Source organism: Oncorhynchus nerka, linkage group LG13 (assembly GCF_034236695.1).
Source record: "Oncorhynchus nerka isolate Pitt River linkage group LG13, Oner_Uvic_2.0, whole genome shotgun sequence".
NCBI lineage: Eukaryota > Metazoa > Chordata > Actinopteri > Salmoniformes > Salmonidae > Oncorhynchus > Oncorhynchus nerka.
In genome coordinates, this window is record NC_088408.1 from 57,273,226 (window position 1) to 57,292,446 (window position 19,221).

The 19,221-nt window shown below is 41.9% G+C and overlaps 1 protein-coding gene across 1 annotated transcript in view; it reads left to right on the forward strand.

Moving 5' to 3' along the window:
• Nucleotides 1-18,644, forward strand: part of LOC115140643 (versican core protein-like) — a 63,940-nt gene extending 45,296 nt beyond the window's left edge. Inside the window, exons 6-12 of the mRNA XM_029678982.2 lie at nucleotides 19-132; nucleotides 330-443; nucleotides 2,854-3,012; nucleotides 3,663-3,745; nucleotides 12,601-12,745; nucleotides 13,002-13,184; nucleotides 13,290-18,644. Coding sequence (XP_029534842.2) covers nucleotides 19-132; nucleotides 330-443; nucleotides 2,854-3,012; nucleotides 3,663-3,745; nucleotides 12,601-12,745; nucleotides 13,002-13,184; nucleotides 13,290-13,453 — 962 coding nt within the window. The 3' untranslated portion in view covers nucleotides 13,454-18,644. The remainder of the gene's footprint in view (nucleotides 1-18; nucleotides 133-329; nucleotides 444-2,853; nucleotides 3,013-3,662; nucleotides 3,746-12,600; nucleotides 12,746-13,001; nucleotides 13,185-13,289) is intronic.
• Nucleotides 18,645-19,221: the final 577 nt, after the last annotated feature.

Here is a 19,221-nt window from a genome sequence, read left to right on the forward strand (position 1 = left end):
TTCTGATCTAACCCACAGGCATCCACTCCTGCACTGAGAACATTTGTCTGAACGGGGGCTCTTGCTACAGAAGCGGACATTTCCAATCTTGCAGCTGTGCCCCTGGCTACAGTGGGGATCGTTGTGAAACAGGTATGCCAAGAATGTTTTTTACTACGCGTTGTAGAGTGTGATGATCAGTTCTCAATATGCTAATGAAATACATTTGAAAGAGGACACATTTTGGTGGCTTACTGGTGGTAGCGTTGGGTGCATTAGCCATGTGCCAACATTTTTTTTGTTTACCTATGCAGTGTGATCTACCCATGTTATTTTAAAATTATTTTCAGACATTGATGAATGTCAATCCAACCCCTGTCGCAATGGAGGTACCTGCATTGACGGCCAGAATTCCTTCACCTGTGTTTGCCTCCCAAGCTATGCTGGATTGTATTGTGATGAAGGTATGTTTGTTACAATTTCCATGGGATCTGTCAGTATGATCCTCTCCGTGTCGAACATATCAGCTGAATCAAATCATTTGATCAGATATTGGTTTTTAGGTTGTTTCAGGCTTCCAGGCTTTCAGGCTTTTTTAAATGTTATGTCCTAACCTACAGTGTATCCACACATTAGAGCACTTGTACATACAAGGGAGAATATGACAGAGTAAAATAAACTACGTCATTGTTCGTAGCAATGGTGTGAGGTGATCCATCGCTGGTTTCTAATTCACACCGAAATACATCACACATCATTGAATTTAGGTAACAGAGGGAAGACATTCGGCATTGTTTTGAGGAAAGTGACGTATCTCCAGATATTGTGTGTGTGTATGTGTGATCCATCTTAATATGTGATCAGTTACCTGAGCCCTTGGGAAATAGAGTGAGACGATGAGACCGAGTCATTAAAACACTGGAGTTAGAGTAGAAATGGGATGGTCACCTCCCACCTCACAGTACAGCTCCATTCAGTGCCTTCTCCATAACACCTGCTTGCGTTCCACTCACAGACAGTCTCTGAGTCATAAACATCTTTATTTATGTCTTCAGGACATCCACATTTTACAGGCCTTAGTGTCGGCCTCAGGCACTCATACTATTAAGATATAGGGTAGTGTTACTAAACACATTGCCAGGGGCTACAGTCTCTACAAATTCCACATGACTGGAAACACAATGGCCTAATAAAGAAATCACAGACATTTGGTTGATGCCCACCCAGTCAAGTTGTAAAGGAATTTACCAGTACAGGTGTGCTAGTCTTAATCAGCTCAACAATGATGCAATCATTCCCTGGCCTTAAGCAGTGAATGTGAAAGGAATCAGTAGACCTTACTGGATTTGTTCCACAGAACCTGGGTCGGGACACTCGTTGACATTGATGGGTGTGATAACTAAGGATGATGCCATCCAGACCAACTCATAGCCTCTTATTCGAGTCTATAGCTTCGCTGCACCCCATTTTGACCCTAGTGTGTTGACCAAGGGCATCATCCACATTGGCCAGTTTGTCCCGACCACACCTCGAATGTTGCTGCCTTCACTCATCAGCGAGCCAGGGCCGGATTCTGTGTGCTAAGACCCAGCTGTTTTCTAAGGGTCTCGTGCCAGAGGAGAAACAGTAAGGTTGGACAAACAGAGAAAAGGCCACAATTAAATCCATAGGGTTGTGCAGCTGTATCGAGGGAGTAACCACGACAAGAGAGAGAGAGTAAATAGTAAATAGAAGTAAATAGACGTGTCACAGTAGTACACACAAGCACACAACACACACACATGATTGCATCATGACAGGGTTACAATCAAAATGGTTCATGAAATCTGATATTGAAAAAACGGTGCTTACACAGGCAGTCCAATTCTGATATTTTTTTTCTCCACAAATTGCTTTTGGACCAATCACATCAGATCTTTTTCCGAGCCGACCAAAAGACTAATAAGTATAAATTGGGCTGCCTGTGTAAATGCAGCCCTTGTGTAATGAGGTTAGGAGATGTTATTCTGTTAGAAACTGAGGGGATTGATCGCTAAACAATGTGTAATGCTTCATACTTAGATTCTTATTTTGGGAAACGCCTGGCTTGGTTCCAATTACAGTAACGGCTGTAGGAACCGCCAGCTGATGCTAATCTATATTAGGAATTGCCAGCTGATGCTCAACTATATTCGAGAATATTAATTGGTACCAATTCAGGGGTTTCCCAACACAATTATCCATATATGCAGAATGTGACCTGTGAACCCCTGTAACTATTCACCTAGCAGAGCTATATCAATTACATTCCAAAACCGTGGTCTTACAGTATTTCACGTTTAATTAGCTATGCTGAGAACAATAACCTTACAATTGTTTAGCGTCGACCTGAGATTTGGGGAAGACACAGTACACACAGCTATCCAGGATGTTCGTGTGACACTCCTGCTGTTGTCGACCCTGAGTGTCTTTCTTTGTTTGACCTCCCCACTCGTTTAGTGGTGCTGGGGGGTAAAGGAGACAGCGGCCATATCCTGACCCTGAGAGAGAGAAGTACAGTGAGAGCGACAGCGCTAATCAGTGTGTCCGAGATAGCAGCAGAGCCAGACGCACAGTACCCTGTCTTTCTCCCAAATATCTCCTTAATCTGTTTGTTATGCACTGGAGGATTAGTAACAAACAAAGATAAACATGCAGATAGAACCAGGCTCCGACAGGTGTTGGACAGATTGGACATTCTTAAATCTTAAGGCAGACTCTATATTTTTCAGTGAAATAATAATGAAAGGGTATTGGAATACGTGTAACCTTTGTATCTACTAATCATATTACCTCTCTCTCTCTCTCTCTCTCTCTCTCTCTCTCTCTCTCTCTCTCTCTCTCTCTCTCTCTCAGACACTCAGACGTGTGACTACGGCTGGCATAAGTTCCAGGGACACTGCTACAAGTACATCCCCCAGAGGAGGAACTGGGATACAGCGGAGAAGGAGTGTCGGGTACAGGGGGCACACCTCACCAGCATTCTCTCCCATGATGAGCAGCAGTTTGTCAACCGTAAGTGTGATATCACACACGCACGTACACGACACACAAACAACACTGTTAGTTGCACACAAGACACAACCAACTAGTAGTTCAAAGCATTTGCATTACCGGACAGGCAAGCAGACAGACACTCTGGCAGAGAAGAATGCTCAATAACACAGTATTAACAACCTGTAAGTTACTTCTACGGCATGTCACAGACAGTATACCTCCTAAGGCACAACCCCTGCAGGGTAGCAGCCAATAGTAGGATTATCCTATATATATATATATATATATCTGGAACGGATTTCCAGAAACACCAGGGGATTTCCAACACATGTATCCCCATGCTGCTCGCCTTAAAGTCAGCATTTGCTCATCTCATCAGTGTATATGGGCTGTGGAGCAAAAGTTAAAGAGGCATAGTGGATGACTACAGTAGTTTTCTGGCTGGTTGGCAGCGCCAGCAGAGTAGACGACAAATGTCGAGAGAGAGAGAGAGAGAGAGAGAGAGAGAGAGAGAGAGAGAGAGAGAAGGCAGGCAGGCGGAACAGGAAGAGTGGTGCATGTATTTAAAAAATGCCTCTCTCTGTTTATGGAGGGACTGAAAGACACCTAAATGAGGCAGTGGAATCAAATCATTGACCTCCTGTGTTTCATTGTGCCATGCACGCCAGGTCTTGGACAGGACTACCAATGGATCGGCCTGAACGATAAGATGTACGATAATGACTTCCGCTGGACCGACAGCATGCCCATGGTAAGAAGGGGTTCTCACACTTTTTTTGCCTCAATAAACAGTGTTGAATCCTGTTAAATATGTTGCTGACACCACCGTCTGGGTGGCCATCACCCGAGTGGCGCAGTGGTCTAAGGCACTGCAATTCAGCATCACTACAGACACCCTGGTTCAAATACAGGCTGTATCACAACCAGCCGTGATTGGGAGTCCCATAGGGCGGCTTACAATTGGCCCAGCGTCGCCCGGGATTGTCCGGCATAGGCCGTCATTGTGAATAAGAATTTGTTCTTAACTGACTTGCCTAGTTAAAGAAAGGTTACATTGAAAAAGATTATCCTGAAGGAGTGAAAAAATAAACTCACTTTGGTCACTTTCTCACGACGTACACTACTTTGTCCTCAACACCCTGTTGAGCGCACTGGCTTGGTGTCACGCTACACTATATGTCCAGTGACATCGGGTGCCACTCAATGACAACAATCTCTGTCATTCACAAACTTTAACAATAAAAAAAAGAGCCACTAGGTGTGCCTCAGTATGTAGCGTTATGCGTCTGCTCAAGTGGACGTGTGTTTGTTTATGGTTGTGTAAACTTACTGCAGATTCCCCTCACGAAACAGGAAAGTGGTTAATTACTACTTTCAGCTACGTTAAACAGATTAACTCTTCACTTCAAAGATAAGAGCCCACCATCACCAGGGGAGGCTGGAAGGGGGAGGGACAGAGAGTGCCTGGGGGGCAGGAGATAAGTTGTGTCCGTTTGCAGCAGGATCCCCTCTCAGCTGAGAGAGATAGGAATGAAGGTGTCAGTGATGCGGAATCGAGAGGAGCTGACAGGCACAGACAGGTACAGGCCTCCCCCTCTCCTCCCTCTCCTCAGGAAGCACAGCAGGCACCCGGGGGAAGGGCCACCAACCAGCAGCCAGACACACAGATGGGCAGCACCTGTGCACGGCAGCAGATAGAGAGAAGCGGAGGGGGGTAGGGTAGTGGGCCTGGGTGGGTGGTCAGCTTTACTGTATCTTGGCTTTATCTGGGAGCAGAGTGTATTAACATAACTGGTATTAAATAATCTCTTGCTTAAGAAGCTGGACAGGAGAAGAAAAAAACACATTAGAAGTACACTACATTTCAAAAGTTTGGGGTCACTTAGAAATGTCATTGTTTTTGAAAGAAAAGCACATTATTTATCCATTAAAATAACATAAAATTGATCAGAAATACAGTGTAGACATTGTTAATGTTGTAAATGACTATTGTAGCTCGAAACAGCAGATTTCTTTATGGAATAACTACCTAGGCGTACAGAGGCCCATTATCAGCAACCATCACTCCTGTGTTCCAATGGCACGATGTGTTAGCTAATTCAAGTTTATAATTTTTAAAGGCTAATTTATCATTAGAAAACCCTTTTGCAATTATGTTTGCACAGCTGAAAACTGTTGTACTGATTAAAGAAGCAATAAAACCGGCTTCTAGACTAGTTGACTATCTGGAGTATCAGCATTTGTGGGTTCGATTACAGGCTCAAAATGGCCAGAAACAAATAACTTTCTTCTGAAACTTGTCAGTCTATTCTTGTTCTGAGAAATGATAGCTATTCTATTTGAGAAATTGCCAAGAAACTGAAGATCTCGTACAACGCTGTGTACTACTCCCTTCACAGAACAGCGCAAACTGGCTTTAACCAGAATAGAAAGAGAAGTGGGAGGCCCCGGTGCACAACTGAGAAAGAGGACAAGTACATTAGAGTGTATAGTTTGAGAAACAGGCGCTTCACAAGTCCTCAACTGGCAGCTTCATTAAATAGTACACCAATACACCTGTCTCAACATCAACAGTGAAGGGGCGACTCCGGGATGCTGGCCTTCTAGGCAGAGTTTCAAAGAAAAATACATATATCAGACTGGCCAATAAAAATAAAATATTAAGATGGGTAAAAGAACACAGACACTGGACAGAATAATTCTGCCTAGAAGGCCAGCATCCCTGAGTCACTTCTTCATCGTTGCTGATAATGGGCCTCTGTACGCCTATGTAGATATACCATTAAAATCAGCCATTTGAAGATACAATAGTCATTTATAACATTAATATGTCTACACGGTATTTATGATCAATTTTATGTTATTTTAATGGGAAAAAATTTGCTTTTCATTCAAAAACGAGGAAATTTGTAAGTGACAACAAACTTTTGAACGGTAGAGTACATATACAGTTGAAGTCAGAAGTTTACATACACTTAGGTTGGAGTCATTAAAAGTTGTTTTTCAACCACTCCACTGGGAATGTGATGAATGAAATAAAAGATTAAATGAATAATTCTCTCTCTCTATTATTCTGACATTTCACATTCTTAAAATAATGTGGTGATCCTAACTGACCTAAAACAGGGAATTTTTACTAGGATTAAATTCAGTCAGGAATTGTGAAAAACTGAGTTCATATGTATTTGGCTAAGGTGTATGTAAACGTCCGACTTCAACTGAAACACGCACGGCCTTGATTCTCAATTAATTAAGGACATGTATAAATTCTACTGTGTGTGTGTGTGTGCATTGTAGTGTGTGTGTGTGTGGGGGGGGGGAGAGCCTGTTTGATTATTTTGTGGAGGATGCAGGGGGCTGTTGTGGGGTTGCCCAAGCGGGTGTTTGTTGAGTCAGTCAGCAAAGCAGGAAGCTGATGTGTTTGCTAACCGTAATAACAGGGTCCCTGCAGGGGGCCTTAGGGAAGGAATGGGGAGAGAGGGGGGGGGGGTCACAGCTTTGAACAGACTATTTGAACAAAAAGCCTCGCTGAGAGATGGTAGCTCTGATCAATGCAGCAGTGCATTCCAAGCAGCTCTGAAGCTGTGTCAATATATACTCTACATGTACGGAAGTTTACAAAATTCCCTGTAATGGGTCAGTTAGGATCATCACTTTATTTTAAGAATGTGAAATGTCAGATTAATAGTAGAGAGAATGATTTATTCCAGCTTTTATTTCATTCATCACATTCCCAGTGGTTACATACACTCAATTAGTACTCAATTAGTATTTTATAGCATTGCCTTTAAATTGTTTATCTTGGGTCAAACGTTTCGGGTTGCCTTCCACAAGCTTCCCACAATAAGTTGGGTGAATTTTGGCCCATTCCTCCTGACAGAGCTGGTGTAACTGAGTCAGGTTTGTCTGTCTCCTTGCTCGCACACACTTTTTCAGTTCTGCCCACAAATGTTCTATAGGATTGAGGTAGGGGTTTGTGATGGCCACTCCAATACCTTGACTTTGTTGTCCTTAAGCCATTTTGCCACAACTTTGGAAGTATGCTTGGGGTCATTGTACATTTTGTAAAGTGCACCAGTCCTTCCTGCAGCAAAGCACCCCCACAACATGATGCTGCCACCCCTGTCCTTCACGGTTGGGATGGTGTTCTTCGGTTTGCCAGCATCCCTCTTTTTCCTCCAAACTTAACGATGGTCATTTTGGCCAAACAGTTCTATTTTTGGCAGTTTTGGAGCAGTGGCTTCTTCCTTGCTTAGTGGCCTTTCAGGTTATGTCAATACTGTGGATATAGATACTTTCATACCTGTTTCCCCCAGCATCTTCTCAAGGTCTTTTGCTGTTGTTCTGGGATTGATTTGCACTTTTCGCACCACAGTATGTTCATCTCTAGGAGACAGAACGCTTCTCCTTTCTGAGCGGTATGACTGCTGCGTGGTCCCGTGGTGTTTATACTTGCATACTATTGTTTGTGCAGATGAACGTAGTACCTTCAGGGGTTTGGAATTTTCTCCCAAGGATGAACCAGACTTGTGGATGTCTACAATTGTTTTTCTTTCCCATGATGTCAAGCAAAGAGGCACTGAGTTTTGAAGGTAGGCCTTGAAATTCATCCACAGGTACACCTCCAATTGACTCAAATTATGTCAATTAGCCTATCAGAAGCTTCTAAAGCCATGGAAAACATTTTCTGGAATTTTCCAAGCTTTTTAAAGGCACAGTCAACTTAGTGTATGTTAACTTCTGACCCACTGGAATTGTAATACAGTGAATTATAAATAAATTGATAAAGTGAAATAATCTGTCTCTAAACAATTGTTGGAAAAATTACTTGTGTCATGTACAAAGTCGATGTCCTAACCTACTTGCCAAAACTATAGTTTGTTAACAAGAAATGTGTGGTGTGGTTGAAAAACGAGTTTTAATGACTCCAACCTAAGTGCATGTAAACTTTTGACTTCAACTGTATGTGTGTGTGTGTGTGTGTGTGTGTGTGTGTGTGTGTGTGTGTGTGCGCATTGTAGTGTGTGGAAGCAGAGTTACACAAATTATTCCAGGCATATAGTGTATGTGGGATGTGATGACATAACACTATTGTATGTTGTTGGAAATGTGTCCACTACAGGAGGTTGATGGCACTTTAATTGGGGACGACAGGCTTGTGGTAATGCCTGGAGTGGAATAAGTGGAATAGTATCAAATACATCACACACATGGTTTGAATCCATTCCATTTGCTCTGTTCCAGCCGTTATTTTGAGCCGTCCTCCCCTCAGCAGCCTCCTCTGGTGTACACTCTTAGAAAAAAAGTGTTCCGTAAAGGTTCTTTAGCTGTCCCCATAGGAGAACCCATTTTGGTTCCATGTTGAACCCTTTTTGGCACCATGTAGAACCTTATTTTTTTATTATTTTTTTTTTATTTCACCTTTATTTAACCAGGTAGGCTAGTTGAGAACAGGTTCTCATTTGCAACTGCGACCTGGCCAAGATAAAGCATAGCAGAGTGAACAGACAACACAGAGTTACACATGGAGTAAACAATTAACAAGTCAATAACACGGTAGAGAAAAAAAAGGGGAGTCTATATACAATGTGTGCAAAAGGCATGAGGAGGTAGGCGAATAATTACAATATTGCAGATTAACACTGGAGTGATAAATGATCAGATGATCATGTACAGGTAGAGATATTTGTGTGCAAAAGAGCAGAAAAGTAAATAAATAAAAACTGTGGGGATGAGGTAGGTGAAAATGGGTGTGCTATTTACCAATAGATTATGTACAGCTGCAGCGATCGGTTAGCTGCTCAGATAGCTGATGTTTGAAGTTGGTGAGGGAGATAAAAGTCTCCAACTTCAGCGATTTTTGCAATTCGTTCCAGTCACAGGCAGCAGAGTACTGGAACGAAAGGCGGCCGAATGAGGTGTTGGCTTTGGGGATGCTCAATGAGATACACCTGCTGGAGCACGTGCTACGGATGGGTGTTGCCATCGTGACCAGTGAGCTGAGATAAGGCGGAGCTTTGCCTAGCATGGCCTTGTAGATGACCTGGAGCCAGTGGGTCTGGCGACGAATATGTAGCGAGGGCCAGCCGACTAGAGCATACAAGTCGCAGTGGTGGGTAGTATAAGGTGCTTTAGTGACAAAACGGATGGCACTGTGATAAACTGCATCCAGTTTGCTGAGAAGAGTGTTGGAAGCCATTTTGTAGATGACATCGCCGAAGTCGAGGATCGGTGGGATAGTCAGTTTTACTAGGGTAAGCTTGGCAGCGTGAGTGAACGAGGCTTAATAGAAAGCCGACTCTTGATTTGATTTTCGATTGGAGATGTTTGATATGGGTCTGGAAGGAGAATTTGCAGTCTAGCCAGACACCTAGGTACTTATAGGTGTCCACATATTCAAGGTCGGAACCATCCAGTGTGGTGATGCTAGTCGGGCAAGCGGGTGCATGCAGCGATCGGTTGAAAAGCATGCATTTGGTTTTACTAGCGTTTAAGAGCAGTTGGAGGCCACGGAAGGAGTGTTGTATGGCATTGAAGCTCGATTGGAGGTTAGATAGCACAGTGTCCAATGACGGGCCGAAAGTGTATAGAATGGTGTCGTCTGCGTAGAGGTGGATCAGGGAATCGCCCGCAGCAAGAGCAACATCATTGATATACACAGAGAAAAGAGTCGGCCCGAGAATTGAACCCTGTGGCACCCCCATAGAGACTGCCAGAGGACCGGACAACATGCCCTCCGATTTGACACACTGAACTCTGTCTGCAAAGTAATTGGTGAACCAGGCAAGGCAGTCATCCGAAAAGCCGAGGCTACTGAGTCTGCCGATAAGAATATGGTGATTGACAGAGTCGAAAGCCTTGGCAAGGTCGATGAAGACGGCTGCACAGTACTGTCTTTTATCGATGGCGGTTATGATGTCATTTAGTACCTTGAGTGTTGAGGCTGAGGTGCACCCGTGACCGGCTCGGAAACCAGATTGCATAGCGGAGAAGGTACGGTGGGATTCGAGATGGTCAGTGACCTGTTTGTTGACTTGGCTTCTTTGGAAAATGTTTTTCAAAATAGGGTTCTTCAAAGGGTTCTTCTACGGGAACAGCCGAAGAACAGTTTTAGGTTCTAAATAGCACCTTTTCTCTTCTAAGATTGTATTGTACAGTGACGATAGCAAGGCATTGAGAAGCCTCCGTCTCTTAACCCCACTCTCACCTTGTTCGGAAAAAAAATCCTGATTTAGGAAAATTATATTGTTGGTGTAGCATTTGGAATATACTTTCCATGGATGAATTGATAATATTCTATATTCCAAAATGGATCTGTGTCCACCATCTTACAAATTGTCAACATGACGTTGTATTTCTAGTAGAAACCTTATATTTCTCATGACTATTTCCATGCTGCACAGCACATATTCTGTAGCAGTGTAAATGTGTATCTGAGCAGGGCTTACATGCTCAGTTTATTTTGTGTTTTGACCTCTTTTCTCTTCCTTTGTTTGGCTTTGAAGTGAAGCCTCTCTCAGAAAACTCTGTACAATTATGTCATAGTGTAGCTGGTCTTGCAGTATCCTTTGGGGTCTCTGAGGCAGCAGCGTGGATGGGGTGATGTGAGGTTAGAGGACAGAGGGGTGGATGGGGTGAGGACAGAGAGGTGGAGAAGGTGAGGATAAAGGACAGGGGTGGAGGGGGTGAGGATAGAGGACAGAGGGGTGGAGAGGGTTAGAATAGAGGCTAAGAGGGTGGTCAGAGAGACAGAGGGGTCAGTTTGAAAGTGGGGGAAAATGAAAAGTTATTTAGCTTACCCTAAGTGACAGTACATTTTACAACTCTTCGCCTGATCTTGTTTATAAGTAAACACGTGTTTAAATAATACATATAATTTACAAATGTTTTTGCTGTGATGTCTATAGGGCCACAGCATGACCATTATAATAGTTACAGATGTGTCAAAAGTCTGTATTGATCTGAACAGGAAAAAGGAAAATAGTGCCCCCGTGTGGGGAATATAAGAATCACATACAGCAGTCACATTCAGAAATTGCCTCACCAACCTAACTACACTGAACAAAAATATAAGCGCAACATGCAAAGTGTTGGTCCCATGTCTAATGAGCTGAAAAAAAAAACCAGAAATGTTTTATACACACAAAAGCGTATTTCTCTCAAATGCACAAATTTGTTTACATCACTGTTAGTGAACATTGCTCCTTTGCTAAAATAATCCATCCCCCTGACAGGTGTGGCATATCAAGAAGCTGATTAAACATCATGATCATTACACAAGTGCACCTTGTGCTGGGGACAATAAAAGGCTACTCTAAAATGTGCAGTTTTGTCACACAACACAATGACACAGGTGTCTTAAGTTTTGAGGGAGTGTGCAATTGGCATGCTGACTGCAGGAATATCCACCAGAGCTGTTGCGAGATAATTTAATGTCTACCATAAGCCACCTGAAATGTTGTTTTAGAGAATTTGGCTGTACGTCCACCCGGCCTCACAACCGCAGACCACGTGTATGGTGTCCTGTGGGCGAGCGGTTTGTGGATGTCAACGTTGTGAACAGAGTGCCCTATGGTGACGGTGGGGTTCTTGTATGGGCAGGCATAAGCTACGGACGACGAACACAATTGCATTTTATCGATGGCAATTTCAACGCACAGAAATATCGTGAAGAGATCCTGAGTCCCATTGTGAGGCCCATTTCTTTTAAGTTATCTGTGAACAACAGATGCATATCTGTATTCCCAGTCATGTGAAATCCATAGATTAGTGCCAAATGCATTTATTTCAATTGACTGATTTCTTCATATGAACTGTAACTCAGTAAAATCTTTGAAATTGTTGCAATATTTTTGTTCAGTATACAGTACATACTGAAAGGCTATTGGTAACGCAGACTGAACATGTGAAACCAATGGCATTTGTTTTATATTTTCAACAGCAGTATTGCTCCCTCCTGCTGCATCAAACAATGCATCTTACACATTATTCGTAAAAGCCCAAGTTCCTTTATTATCAATAGAATCTAACTTGGTACACTTATGTGCAATAGCAAGGGGGAGCTGGTGGGTCATGTTAGGGGTAATAAATATGTGTGATTTACTGTGATAGTGAATGTACTGATTGTGTAGCCTTAAGACTGGACTATCACTGACCATATCTACTGTTCCAATTGTACCCCAGAGATAAGCAGTGTTGTCAGCATGCTGTTAGCTGTCGTTCTTAGGGAGACAGAGTATGTGTTTCTGTATTGTATGGGGTAGGACAAAGTGAGACACTTGCTAGTGGAAAATCTCTAAGGTGTATTTACGGAGATCCTGGTCTGATCCTATTCGATTTAGTGGTATTCCCAATTGGTTGTTTATGACTTATGATTTATTGATGATACACTGATCATATATTTGACTTGTGTTTTATATTGTATTGCCTCAGATTTTATATATGTTTCTCCAAGATGTTGAAATAAACATAATCCTAAACCTGATGATGCTGAGGTGGATGCTGATGAGGACGACGATGATTATGATGCTGCTGCTGCTACTGATGATGATGATGATGATCTTTTCATAATCGTTTGTTTCTGTTCTTTCTTTCCCTCCCCACCAGCAATACGAAAACTGGCGCCCCAACCAGCCGGACAGTTTCTTCTCATCTGGAGAGGACTGTGTGGTGATGATCTGGCATGAGGACGGCCAGTGGAACGATGTGCCTTGTAATTATCACCTCACCTTCACCTGCAAGAAAGGCACAGGTAAGACAAAGTTGTTTTTTGTCGTTTTTATTTTTACTTTTGACTTATTTATACTTTTTGCCATATTTAAAAAAAGGGAGTGTGTTCACCACAACTACACAATGTAAAACATGCAGTGCCTTGTTGAGAGCTATTTCAATCCACTGACTGTGTACATTATTCATTCATCAATCCATCCAATCCATCCATCCATTAATCTATTCAGCCATCCATTCAGCCATCCATTCTTCCATCTACCCCTGTGTGTTCTCCTCAGTGGCCTGTAATCAGCCCCCTCTGGTACACAATGCCCAGACCTTCGGCAGGAAGAGGTCACGCTATGAGATCAATGCTCTGGTGAGGTATCAGTGTAAGGGCGGCTTCATCCAGAGGCATGTGCCAACCATCCGTTGCCGTGGAGATGGCCGATGGGACATCCCCAAAATTGCTTGCATGAGTCGTAAGTACAATAGATTGATTAATTGACTGATTCTAGTGAGGATACCTTTGTTTTCCCGGTTTTCACTCCACATTTTCCGACAAAGTGCTATTGTTTCTTCCTCAGCATCAAACTCCCAAAGGACATTCTCAAGGAGGCACCAGAAATACAGCCTGTTCAGCAGTAACAACTACAAGTGGCGGTCCGACGAGGCAGAGGCCCGACACCGTCCTCACCATCGAGGAAGGAGATTGAGGAGATCGGTGAACAGGCGAAACAGAAGACAGTGATCACCGTGGTTAGGCTAGGTTACGCCTGCTCACAATCTGCACAATAGGAATGCATGACTGTCACTCATGTGGAGATGGGTTTTTTTTACGAATGAAAAAAGAAAATACATTTGAACAAAAAAGGAACAAAAAAAACAAACCCAAAGGAAATGTGAAATTTTCTTACCATTTTGATGATGGAATCTTGGAATGAAGTGCCTTTTCAAAGAATATTCTGATATAGGGACACTAATTTATAACAACGCCAAAGTGGATACCTTCCACTGGCTACTGGAAATTAAAGAAAAATAACCTCTCATGAGTGTGCTGGGGAAGAACTTCAAACCAAATAGTGCATTCATTAGACAGTCCTCTATTTTACACAGACTGAAGATTGTTCAACTCTTACATGGTGAAAAAGATACAGGCAAAGACCAGCTTTTGTGAAATTATTGCGCTTGTGTTATGCAAAAGAATTCAAAAAATTTTCAAATAGTCTGTGCTACGCAGCTCCTACCGCTCAAATGAATCCACAGTAACCAATACATCTCCCATTAAGGTCCTCTCCATAATCCGGAAATACAATTTCAAAGAAAGAGGATCTATCCTTGGGTTTAACATCAATAGAGCTCCTGTTGTTAAACATGATTACTGTATGTATTTCATGCAGTTTTTCATCCAAGATTTAATCTTTACCAGAGGAACGGAGCAGGCCCTGAGACTATTGGATGGCACACATCACTGACCAATCAGATTTCAGATCACTGAAAGAGAAAAGAAACATGGGGGATGCCGAGCCAATCAATTTAGAGTGCTTGTGAGGTCAGCTTTGAACAAATAACCAGTTCCTTATCATCAGCTGCAGCCTTCATCCCGTCTCATCCGTGTGTTGTAAAGATAAATATACAGTTGATGTCGGAAGTTTAAATAAACCATAGCCAAATACATTTAAACTATGTTTTTCACAATTCCTGACATTTCATCCTTGTCTGTAATACCAACATGTTTTAAAAGAACAATAAGGTAACCTGCCTAGAAGACTACTGACACATAGCACTCACGTCTTGTACCATGAAGTGCTTTGAATGGCTGGTCATGGCTCACATCAACACCATCATCCCAGAAACCCTAGACCCACTCTAATTTGCATACCGCCCAAACAGATCCACAGATGATGCAGTCTCTATTGCACTCCACACTGCCCTTTCCGACCTCGACAAAAGGAACACCTACGGTTGAAGTCGGAAGAATACATACACCTTAGCCAAATACATTTAAACTCAGTTTTTCACAATTCCTGACATTTAATCCAAGTAAAAATTCCCTGTCTTAGGTCAATTAAGATCACCCCTTTATTTTAAGAATGTGAAATAGTCGAGACAATGATTTATTTCAGCATTTATTTATTTCATCACATTCCCAGTGTGTCAGAAGTTTACATACACTAAAATAGTATTTGGTAGCATTGCCTTTAAATTGTTTTACTTGGGTCAAACGTTTCGGGTAGCCTTCCACAAGTTTCTCACAATAAGTTGTGTGAATTTTGGCCCATTCGTCCAGACAGAGCTGGAGCAACTATGCCTCCTTGCTCTCACACGCTTTCCCAGTTCTGCCCACACATTTTATATATTTATTAAGCCATTTTGACTCACCACTTTGGAAGTATAATTGGGGTCATTGTCCATATGGAAGACCCATTTGCAATCAAGCTTTAACTTCCAGACTGATGTCTTGAGATGTTGCTTCAATATAACCACATAATTTTCCTTGATGCCATCTATTTTAATTTTCCATGATGCCATCTATTTTGTGAAGTGCACCAGTCGCTCCTGCAGCAAAGCACCCCCACAACATGATGCTGCCACCCCCGTGCTCCACGGTTGGGATGGTGTTCTTTGGCTTGAAAGCCTCAACCTTTTTCCTCCAAACATAACGATGGTCATGATGGCCAAACAGTTCTATTTTTGTTTCATCAAACCAGAGGACCAAAAAGTATGATATTTGTCACCATGTGCAGTTGCAAACCGTAGTCTGGCTTTTTTATGGTGGTTTTGGAGCAGTGGCTTCTTCCTTGCTGAGCGGACTTTCAGGTTATGTCGATATAGGACTCGTTTTACTACATATAGATACTTTTGTGCCCGTTTCCTCCAGCATCTTCACAAGGTCCTTTGCTGTTGTTCTGGGATTGATTTGCACTTTTCTCACCTAAGTAGGTTCATCTCTAGGAGACAGAACGCGTCTCCTTCCTGAGCGGTATGACGGTTGCGTGGTCCCATGGTGTTTATTCTTGCGTACTATTGTTTGTACAGATGAACGTGGTACCTTCAGGCATTTGGAAATTGCTCCCAAGGATGAACCAGACCTTTTTTTCTGAGGTCTTGGCTGATTTCTTTTGATTTTCCCATGATGTCAAGCAAAGAGGCACTGACTTTGAAGGTAGGCCTTGAAATACATCCACAGGTACACCTCCAATTGACACAAATGATGTTATTAAATTATGTCAATTAGCCTATCAGAAGCTTCTAAGGCCATGACATAATTTTCTGGAATTTTCCAAGCTGTTTAAAGGCACAGTCAACTTAGTGTATGTAAACTTCTGACCCACTGGAATTGTGATACAGTGAATTATAAGTGAAATAATCTGTCTGTTAACATTTGTAGTAGATGTCCTAACCGACTTGCCAAAACTATAGTTTGAAAACAAGAAATTTGTGGAGTGGTTGAAAAACGAGTTTTAATGACTTCAATCTTCAAAAGTTTATATATACTTCCGACTTCAACTGTATATGAATAGATATTTATAGAATATATAATACGTTGACAATGGGTGCCGTTTTCTTAGGTCAATGCAAAATGACAATTGAGAGAATGTGCTCGTGAAACACTCCAAAAGACCTGAACAAACACCTTTTTCAACAAGAGATGCGATATAATTTATTTTTTCAAGCTGCTTTTCCTCTTCTTGCTATGCTATTATGTCATCAGTGAAATATTCTGATGATGCAATCAGTTGGCCTGACGGCAGTCTCAATACTTTGTACATGTATCGTACAGGCTTTGCAGGAGACAGCTATCATCACAGTATTAGTCAATGTGATGAAGATATTCCTTTACTACACACTACACTAAATTGACCTCATAGTTTGACATTTAGGGGTCAACAATGGACCAAAGTGTAGGGCTTCAAACAGCTGATTATGCCTTGTCCTCGTCACAATATTACCAAACACTTTGTAGAGATTTTGTGTTGCACAATTGAAGACTGTAATCAATTTGTGGAGTCCCCAACAGTTGTGCTTTTTAAAACCATTCTTGTCATGTATGTTTCTCGTTTTGCCAGTTGTGTTTTAGAATTAAAGTGCACATAATAACGTCTTATATTCATAGCATAACTTTTTATTTTACAATGTGAATGTCTGGGATGTTTGTGATTTTTTTTTTTAAGAACAAGACCTGCTCTCCGTCACCCCTCCAAAATAATAAATGTTTGTTCATTTTACTTAGGCTCCTTTTTGTTTGTAAGCTCACCACCATTACATTCACTACCAGTCTGGTAGAGTCTAGGTTTCAAACCATATTCCAAACCATGAATTAATGTTCAGAAGTAAGCTTAGACTTTTTTGATCTGTTGGTCAACATGACCTCTCTGTGTTAGTAGTACAGACTGGTGGCACTGTTGAACATTTGGTGGCACTGTTCAACATTTGCCCTACAGTAGTTGCAAGACATGACATTTACTGTTCAAATCTTTGTTTACAAGAACAGCTACTGTCAATGAACTGGGATAGTTACTTTCACTTGAAAATCTTGAGTAACTCCTGAACATGTATCCAGGAGGTACTCTATTCCTGCCTGAATGTTTTAATGCACAACAGTGTTTAAAGAGAATGGTGCAACAAAGAAACATCCAGTCAACGGCAGTCCTGTGGGTGAAAACAGCTTATTGATGAGAGGTCGAAGGAGAATGGCGACAATTTTGCAAGCTAGCAGGCGTGCCACAAACAGACAAATAATGGCGCAGTACAAATGGCGTGCAGAGCGACATCTCGGAACGCACATCTCGACGATCCTTGTCAAGTACGGGCAATTGCAGCAGACAACCACACCGGGTTCCAATCCTATCAGCTAAAAACAAGAAGAAGCGCATCCTGTGGGCACGCGATCACCAACTCTGGACAATTAAGGAGTGGAAATACATTGCCTGGAATGACAGCGAGTCCAATTTACTTGAGTGGCCTGTACAGTCCACAGACCTCAACCCAATTGAGCAGCTTTGGGATGAGATGGAACCGCCGTCCAATCTGGTAGCAACTGTGTGATGCCATCGCGTCAGCATGGACCATCATCCCTGTGGAATGCTTCCAACACCTTGTAGAATGACCCCAAAGAATTCAGGCTGCTCTGGAGGAAAAGGGGGTCCAACCCAGTACTAGAAAGGTGTACATAATAAATTGTATTTTAAAATGCGAGTGATATGACAGAACAAATGAATTAGAGGAAATGTTATGGCTACCAATGCAAGACTCCATATTGTTGTACAGTTCACAATCTAAAACAACCCCCTCACACTTTGAAGCACAAGTCATCTCCACATCAAATCAAATCAAGCTTTATTTGTCACATGCTTGAAATGCTTACTTACAAGCCCTTAACTAACAATGCAGTTCACGAAAGAGTTAAGAAAATCTTTACCAAATAAACTAAAGTAAAAAATTTAAAAAAGTTAAAAAAAATAATAATAACAATAACAAGGATGTATACAGGGGGTACCGTTACCGAGTTAATGTGTGAGGGTACAGGTTAACGAGGTCATTTGTACATGTAGGTAGGGGTAAAGTGACTATGGATAGATAATAAACAGTGAGTAGCAGCAGTGTAAAACTTTTTCCATTCTGCTACCGCTTGTCATGTGGTAGCAGAGAGAACAGTATATGACTTGGGTGACTGGAGTCAGCGACTTTCTAGCCAATCGACGCTCCATTTTTCACATGTCCATTTGTTTTGTCTTGTTCCATACACACCTGGTTTTCATTCCCCAATCAATCTACATGCATTTAGCCCTCTGGTTCCCATCATGACTTTGTGTGTAATTGTTTCATGTTCATGTTTTATTACACGCTTTACTTTTGTTATGTTCTGTGTTTTGAGCTCGTTTGATTTATGTAGTGCTCTCGGTTTTGGAACAAAAATAAAAGTGTGCCTGATAACTATACTCTGCTCTCCTGCACCTGACTTCGCCTCCCGTACACTCCCTGACAGCCACTGTCTTTCAACTGCACTAAGAGGTGCCATTCCTTCAGAAAAACCTGATTCAATTGATATTTATTTATTCTTAAAATCCTATACCTGCTATGTATACTCTAATTATGTAACACAATTTATGAACAAAAACACATATTTAGCAATACATTAATGCAAGATATCAATTTGTCCACCCTGTTGAGTGAATGTCCACCCTGTTCAGTGTACAGTACATATATAACAGGGTGGACAATAACAGTGTGGACAGTTTGAGCTAAAATTAGCAACTATGCTCCAAGTGATTGTGATGAAGCTAGGATAATGGTTGCCACTTGAAAAGGAATTTGCATTGTTTGACAAAAATATTTGTTTGTATTTCTGCATAACAAGTTATGCTTTCCCACAACACCTCACCAAACATATAACGATTAAAATGTAATACTATGAAATCTAGATACTCACCAGGTTCACCAAAGTTGTTTTCCCCGCAAAGGAAGTGACAGAATTTCCTGTTTGTGATGTCATCTCTGGTACAAGTGGGACGCTAG